The 8,797-nt window shown below is 45.7% G+C and overlaps 1 protein-coding gene across 1 annotated transcript; it reads right to left on the bottom strand.

The window, feature by feature from the left end:
* Nucleotides 1-703: 703 nt before the first annotated feature.
* Nucleotides 704-5,554, bottom strand: LOC140399493 (tubulin alpha chain-like). Its single transcript, XM_072489063.1, has 4 exons — nucleotides 5,354-5,554; nucleotides 5,092-5,240; nucleotides 3,226-3,906; nucleotides 704-1,123 (listed from the first exon to the last, which is right to left on the bottom strand). Exons 1-4 carry the CDS (start codon nucleotides 5,472-5,474, stop codon nucleotides 824-826), a joined length of 1,251 nt encoding a protein of 416 aa, XP_072345164.1. The 5' UTR covers nucleotides 5,475-5,554; the 3' UTR covers nucleotides 704-823.
* Between the last annotated feature and the right edge of the window lie 3,243 nt (nucleotides 5,555-8,797).

Genomic DNA, 8,797 nt, shown 5'->3' with positions numbered 1-8,797 from the left:
GGAGGATTCTTAGTTTCCGAAGGTTTTGATAAAATACCCCACAGGACTGTGGTTCATAAACGTTGGTCAGGAGGGAATTAAGTGGTATGGATTAGGATTGGGCTACATGCACAACACAGAGAGAAGGAATAAACGGATCATTCTGACTCTGCCACACTGTGACTAATTGGGTACTGTAGATTTTAAGAATCTCTGATCACTAAGCAGATTCAGGGCATTACTTGATGTGATTGGTAATTGAGTGCGGAACATCTTGATCAGGTAACATTAACCATCCCAATGTCGTGCCATCATTGGGATGGGTAGGGCCGGCTGAGGGAGTGTTTATGAGGAAGATGGATGGGACGGATTGTCAAGGTCCATGTGTTCAGAGACTACTGTGCCCAGAAGCTGGAAATCTGCAGGAAGTTGTGGAAAAGAACCCTTGGGTCAGGTTATCTCCAAAAGGTAGGGTAGATAAAGCGGGGAGAGAGATAAAGGAAGACAGACCAATTGAGAGAAAGGGAGGAAGAGAGGACGAAGAGTGAGGAACAGGAAGTTGGATTTTGCAATTTGCCTATCGTTTGCTCATTTAATTATAGCATCCGTCCCTGGTGCATTTATCATCTTTTCACTTCAGCTGTTGTTACACCTGGTTTCCACCCACTTTCAATGTCTAACTTTCATATGGAGAAAATCGTTGTATGGTTGTCATATAATTTATTTTATTAGTTATGATTAGTAACATCAACGGAACATTAAGTTAAAGTTTTTAAATTAATAAGTTGATTTTGGAACATGGAAAATTTCGTGAAAGCATTTGAATATTCCAAATAAATAAGTATCATTCTCCCTCCTCCTCCCCCTTTCGGTCCAGATAGGAAGAGTCAACACCCACTTCTTCATAATCCTTCTCGAGTGAGGCCATGTCCTCACGTGCATCCTGGAACTCCCCTTCCTCCAGCCCCTCCCCCACATACCAGTGGACAAAGGCCCGCTTGGCGTACATCTTATCGAATTTGATGTTGAGACGGGTCCAAGCAAAAGCAATGGCGGTGGTGTTGCTCAGCATACAGAGGGCCCGTTGTACCTTTGCCAGATCACCCCCTGGTACCACCGTCGGAGGCTGGTAGTTGATGCCAACCTGTAGGACGAAGGAATTAGGTTATGTAAGAAACAATTACAGCACATTATTTCACGGAAAGATATTTTTATGAAAGAGGAAATGTCTTTCACTGAACAAAACGTCAGCTCTTCAGCTCTTGACCCAGTTACAAAGCCACAGTTACAGACATAATTTAGAATTTGTAAAGACCCTGAACTTAGGAGTTAAACAGTTTATATTTTCGTGCACACTGAGCATGTGGAATATTTGTCCTCATGCAGTTAGTGCTGCTTTGCGGGTGGTTGGGACCCACAGGAATGTCCACAATAAGGATAATCTATTTCTTCTGTGTAGCAGAATTCATTATTTACATACCATTCCTGGTAATCAAATGCATTAAACAAGTATTCACGAAACGCAAGGGCCCAACAGTCAGAATGATTAGCACTAACCCTACTGCACTACCATTAGATGAAATAGAACTGCAATATTATTGTTTAAATGTTACTGATCAATCAATTATTTGACTGTATTATTAACATATTGCTAATAGATTAATACTGAATCAGTATAATCAAATTCGATTAATTGATTAATTATTGTTTTATAATAATGAATCTTCAAGAACAAAGAAAAGAACAAAGAACAAAGAAATGTACAGCACAGGAACAGGCCCTTCGGCCCTCCAAGCCCGCGCCGACCATACTGCCCGACTAAACTACAATCTTCTACACTTCCTGGGTCCGTATCCTTCTATTCCCATCCTATTCATATATTTGTCAAGATGCCCCTTAAATGTCCCTATCGTCCCTGCTTCCACTACCTCCTCCGGTAGCGAGTTCCAGGCACCCACTACCCTCTGCGTAAAAAACTTGCCTCGTACATCTACTCTAAACCTTGCCCCTCTCACCTTAAACCTATAACAATTTTTGCTGTAATGTTTGTAATGCAAAGCTTGCCCACTCTATTGTTGAAAACTGCAATGACAATATGAGTTCTTCGCGCTTTTACCTATCCTATCGCATTTACTATTTTGTGTTATCTTATTGTGATATATCTCACTTGATCTTTCGATTCATCAAAGGGCAGACTGATAGTAATCAACTATTTCCTGATAGATCAGATAGGTTGAAAGGCTATTTTAATGTAAATATTAAGATCCAGTTTTAATACCCATTTTCAAATGAAGATTTCAGCACTCATAACTTCAGGTCATGACAAAACACATAGCTTCAACAGAAACACAAAAGCCTGACACATGCATAAACTAATTAGAGATAAAAACAACATTTTCACTGAACAAGATGAAAAGGCTATTGTTCTGATGAACATATTTTCAAAGTCAGTTTGACATTAAGAAATAAGCTGTACCAGTAATCAAATCAAGGATAAGTAAGCACCATAGCAATGTGAAGGCACCATTGTCCAGAATACGGCTAAAGCAAAGTCAGCAGAAAACTAATAGAAACCAGTCTTGATAAAACCACAGAATCGCATTTCATAATATTCAAATATTCAAACATGAAACATTCAGAACGTATGTTGCACATTAAGGATTGACAGTTAACCATCGAATCAAATGCATTTGATTCTCACCCAAACCAATTACGACGACATAGAGGTGTAGACAGATGGCTTCAGACTGATAAAATTCTCTTTCAACACGATGGTCCGCACGGCCATCTTTATTCCTGGATCATCCTATACTTTGACCTAACTATTCGCTATCTCTAATTTCATATTTTCACTTTTCCACTCTAACTTTTTAAGTAAATGCAAGCTGTTTTGTCGTAAGCAAGAAACCATTTCTGTGTTATTTTGAAAGTTAAATTGTTTGTAAGTTACTTCTCTTTAAGTCCTTTGTTCGCCGGACTTTATTGAGAATAGATTTAAGTGTCTCTCAACTGTAATCAAATAGGGGCAATAAAAGATTCTTATTTGCATCCGAGACGTTTGACTAAAATTTCTACTGAGTTTTAGTGTTGTCAGACTTCACTAGATCCGCATGGTAGATCTCTTCAATCATGAATAGTGTGTGTGTGGGGGGGGGGGGGGGGGGTATGTTCCATTCCTGTTCTGAATGGAGAGGATTTCCCAGGTTTTCCATATTTCCGTGAGTTGAACACTAAACCCACACTTACCTTGAACCCAGTCGGACACCAATCAACAAACTGGATCGAACGCTTGCTCTTGATGGTTGCGATGGACGCGTTGACATCCTTCGGCACCACGTCTCCTCGGTACAGCATGCAGCACGCCATGTACTTGCCCTGGCGGGGGTCACACTTCACCATCTGGTTGGCAGGTTCAAAGCAAGAGTTGGTGATCTCCGACACCGAGAGTTGCTCGTGGTAAGCTTTCTCGGCCGATATAAGAGGGGCGAAGGTTGCCAGAGGGAAGTGAATGCGGGGATAGGGGACCAGGTTGGTCTGAAACTCAGTTAGGTCCACGTTAAGGGCACCGTCGAACCGGAGTGAGGCCGTGATGGACGACACTACCTGTCCAATAAGTCTGTTGAGGTTGGTGTAAGTTGGTCTCTCAATGTCAAGGTTCCGCCGACAGACATCGTAAATGGCCTCGTTGTCCACCATGAAGGCACAGTCAGAGTGCTCGAGGGTGCAGTGGGTCACCAGCACAGAGTTGTACGGCTCAACCACCGCGGTAGAAATCTGGGGAGCAGGGTAAACGGAAAACTCCAGCTTGGATTTCTTGCCGTAGTCGACAGAGAGTCTCTCCATCAGGAGGGAAGTAAAACCCGACCCCGTGCCACCTCCAAAACTGTGGAAGATGAGGAAACCCTGTAACCCTGTGCAGAGATCAGCCTGTGGGTTAAAAACACACAAAGCACATCAATTATGAAACTCTCTACATCTGTTTGGATATAAAGCCTGGACAGGAGGAATAGTGCTGATCTGTCAGTGTTGGGATGTGACAGTGGGACACTGGGATTGGGAAGTTTGCAGTTGAGATATGGAGCCACATTTGGGGAGGCGATATACAGAACCCAATGTTTTACGGCACGGTGGCACAGTGGTAAGCACTGATTCCTCACAGCTCCAGGGTCCCAGGTTCAATTCCGGTCTCGGGTGAATGTGTGGAGATTTCACTTTCTCCCGGGGTGCTTCTGTTTCCTCCCACTGTCTAAAGATGTGCAGGTGAGGTGGACACGCCATGCTAAATTGCTCCTTCGTGTCCAAGAAGGCTAGGTTGTGTTACTGTATTGCGGGGATCGGGTGGAGGCATGGGCTTAGGTAGGGTGCTCTTTACAAATGTCGGTGCAGACTCGCTGGGCCTAATGTAAATTCTATGAATTCAATGATTAAGGAACAGCAGAATCTCAGTGTCTGTTTTCAGACCCCTCTTAAACTTGGCCTCGTTCGAGAATGAAAGTTAAGACTAGATCGTGCGGTGAACCACAGGGTAGATGATCAGACATGAGAGTTCTCATTACATAATGGAGCGATGGTAGTCTCGTGCTAATGGAACATGAGTAGTTAATCATTCAGCCAGACTCATTAACTGGGGAACCTGTTCCGAATCCCATCATCAAAGCTGGTCGAATCGAACTTCAACTCAGTATCTGGAATTGGGAAGCAGGGGTGCTCAATGGTGACCATGATAACTGTCATCTATTGACATTAATACTCCACCTGGTTCAGTCATGTACGTTATTTAAGTAAATGTACACTTCTCCCCTGCTCGCGGCCTAAATGCCACTCCAGACCCATAGAAATGTGCTTCGCTATTTCCGGTCCACAAGGAATTACCCACATCTGATTGACAGAATGGAATTACAGTAGTGGGAGGGGGGCGGTGAATATGGAAACGGGAAGGGGCCACTGCGGCGGCATTGAGACGCATCAGCGGGGAAACATCAGTGAGTCTTCAATCCACGATTTCTGTGGCAGTGAGTAGCACAGGCTGATGGAGTCATTGCCAACTCCTTTCTCAGGGAATGTCAGCAGGAACACGAGACAGGAATGCAGAACACCAAAGCGAGAACTTACCACCTTCCGGACACGATCCAGGACCAGATCCACAATCTCCTTGCCCACGGAGCAATGGCCCCGGGCGTAGTTATTCGCCGCATCCTCCTTACCGGTGATGAGCTGCTCGGGGTGAAAAAGCTGTCGGTACGTGCCGGTCCGGACCTCATCTGGGGACAGGGAGCAGAGATGTTGGCAAAAGCGACACAGAGACTGAAGGAAATATTGCACAGTGTTTAGTGAAACTCTGACTGTTCAACCCATCAACAATCTCTCCTCTTACCAATCACGGTGGGCTCCAGGTCTATGAACACGGCTCGGGGAACATGTTTCCCCGCCCCTGTCTCACTGAAGAAGGTGTTGAAGGAATCGTCACCACCTCCGATGGTCTTGTCACTGGGCATCTGCCCATCCGGTTGGATGCCATGCTCCAGACAATACAGCTCCCAGCAAGCGTTTCCGATCTGCACACCCGCCTGACCAATGTGGATTGAGAGACACTCACGCTGAAGAGAGGAGAAAGCTGATTATTTACACAGGAATGAGGATCAGACATGTAATATTCAGAATGGTGATGGATGGCGAATTCCCCAATTCTGCTAATCTGTTGACCCATCTCTTCCCCATTGGGTCTGGTGCTGGCGATTACCCAAAGGCCAACAGAAATTCCGGATTTCACAGATTATCAATTCTGCCAAAATCTCCAAATCCATTTTGGCGGTTGGGATTAATGAACGCCGCAGCCCTTTCGTTTTGACCTGCCCCAACTCAAACAGCAATAACTAAAACCTCCCTCAATCAGGCCCCCAACTCAATTTATCCCCGCAATCAAACAGCCCAAGAGACTCCCAATCAGAGTCCCCTCGATGAATACGACACCAACCCCCTCCGTCTATCCCGCTAAATACGACCTCCCTCAATCAGATCCCACTTACAGGCCGGCCTAACTAAATCAACTCCCATCATTAAGTCCAGCCCCCGTTAAAAAAAAAGAAATTTCAATCAGACCCGCCCACTGTCATCGTCTGTTGATGCCTCTTTTTGTGCGGAACACAGTCTCTCTCCACATTCTATCCGTGTTCTTACCATAATGTCCTTCTATACTCGCAGTTCCTGCCAATGTGCTGCGTATGTGGCCGCCCGCGCTATTTATACAGCCTCATGATATTCCAGGTCGAGGATCTGATTGGTCTGTAAGAACAATGGATCCTGGTTGCTTGGAGATAGTCAAAAACTAAGAGAGTGAACAACGCTGATTGGGTGCTTTGTGCAAATTGCGGGGCCGCTTATGATGGGGGAAGCACAAGGCAACCAGGGAGGGAACATTTGACTCTCAGCCTCCCAGATGAACGGCAACGCAACTCCAACCCACATTATCAGGGGCACGGGAGGGGGGAAACCAGGAGTCAGACCCATTTAAACAGACTTCTATCAATCTGACGAATGGTACAGAACCACATCTTTCACAACGTATATGATAAACTTACGACTCTCAGAGGGAAGTCCATCTGTGACCCAGCTGTAAAACGTCCATCCTCAATCCCCCCATCTAACAGATCCCCATCTGATAAAATCCCACAAATCACAACACATTTGTAAGACCCTCATATCTTAAACGTCTTCGTCAGATTGTTGCTGTCAGTGCTACTCCGGGAGAATGCGAAAACTCCACATGGAGAGGGACCCTGGGGAGTGATCCAATCCGGATCGTTAGCGCCGTGAATCAGCAGCCTGATAGAAACATACTGATTTCTGGAGAATCCCTGAAGATTAGATAATGAGCGACATTGTGTTTATGAAGGGTACCAGATCTGTCTGCAGTTTCGCAGTTTGATATAGGTTTGGCAGTATGAACAAAGAACAAAGAACAATACAGCACAAGAACAGGCCCTTCGCCCCCCCCCCCCCCCCCCTTGGCAAAACCTTCAGCACTTCCTTGTGCCGTATCCCTCTGGACCCATCCTACCAATGTTATTGTCAAGATGCCTTTTGAACGCTGTTAATGTATCTGCTCCATAACCTCCTTGGCAGCTCCGTTCCAGGCACCCAGAGTCCTCTGTGTGAGAAAACTCTGCTAGAAGATTTGAAGCATTGTCTGAAAGTTGAGAAAATGTGATAATTAGCTGAGAGCTAATTGGCTGACCCTTATTTCAGTATTAACTTGATACACACCAGTTCGCTATTTTCCAACAATTGGCTGAACTGGGCTTTTTATATTTTCAATGGATCCGCTGTCGAGTGCCTCAGCAGCCCACAACACAACCATACCCACCATCACAGCTTCCGAAGTGAGATTGGCCTTCCTGAACGTGAACCCTCGGAAGGCGACGGGTCTGGACGGGATCACTGGTCGTGCACTCAGAGCCTGCACAGACCAACTGGCCGATGTGTTCGTGGACATCTTTAACCTGTCCCTACTCCGCTCTGGGGTCCCCACCTGCTTCAAGAAGACCACCATCGTACCAGTGCCAAGGAAGAGCCAGGAACGTGTCTCAATGACTACCGTCCGGTGGCCCAGGCTTCAATGAAGTGCTTTGAGAGGTTGGTCATGAAGCTCATCACCTCTATACTCCCAGAATACCTTGATCCACTGCAATTCGCATGCCGCTACAACCGGTCCAAAGCAGACACCATCTCCCTGGCCCTACACTTATCCCTAGAGCATCTCGACAACAATAACTCCTACATCAGACTCCTATTTATTGACTACAACTCCGTCGTCAACACCATAATCCCGGCCAATCTCACATCAAAGCTCTAAAACCTAGGATTTGGCTCCTAACTCTGCAAGTGGATCCTCGACTTTCTGATCCACAGACCACAATCAGTTAGAATAAACAACAACACCTCCTCCACAAAAGTCCTCAATACTGGGGCCCCACACGGCTGCATACTTAGCCCCCTACTATGCTCCCTGTACACACACGACTGCGTGGAAGAATTTGGTTCCAACGCCATCTACATGTTTGCCGACAATATTACCATAGTGGGCCGGATCTTGAATAACGACGAGTCAGAATACAGGAGGTAGATAGAGAACTGTTGCTTTTATTAGCCTTAGTTTTATTAGCTCTAATTCTGTCACCTTTGCTCACGAGTCGCCAGGTATCTTTCTGATACCGCCACGTGGTTCAAGCTCAAGTAATAATTAATAATGCAGCACACTGCTTAGTAAAAGTTAAATCAACGATCATTTATTATACAGCAATAAATACTTATACAATAATCCTACTTCTAGACTACTACCTACCACTAAAGGCCAATACTTAACTTTGCAAATGGCCCACCAGGTCAGGGAAATGAATGGTCTATCGAATTGGTTCTGGCCTGCGGGATTCAAAGGCTGGTACAAGTCGATAGTCAGGAGCGCCTATCTGGTAGCGATGGCTGGAGTAACACTTACAGTTTTCTTTGTCGAAGGGTCTCGAAGGTTGCGAGCAGGAGAAGAAGGGTCGATCTGAACTTGGCCCCTATTCTTATAGTCCCCAGGGGCTTCCCGCCTCTCGGGGCGGACCTCGTACCTGGTCCCACGTGATTGGACTTGGTCCCAATCACTTGGTTCGATATGCTCCAATAATGGGGCGATTCCCTGATCGGGGGGTGGTTGTTCACCTTCCTTTGTGTCAGCCCCTGCTGGCGCCGAAAGGTCTGGATCGGCTTTATGTTGCTAATATGTAGCAATTGTCCCCGGGGATGACTGCTTAATATGCAGATAGCTGGGTTGTTG

This window comes from Scyliorhinus torazame, chromosome 22 (assembly GCF_047496885.1).
Source record: "Scyliorhinus torazame isolate Kashiwa2021f chromosome 22, sScyTor2.1, whole genome shotgun sequence".
In the NCBI taxonomy this organism is placed as follows: Eukaryota; Metazoa; Chordata; class Chondrichthyes; order Carcharhiniformes; family Scyliorhinidae; genus Scyliorhinus; species Scyliorhinus torazame.
This window is presented reverse-complemented; position numbering and strand designations above follow the sequence as displayed.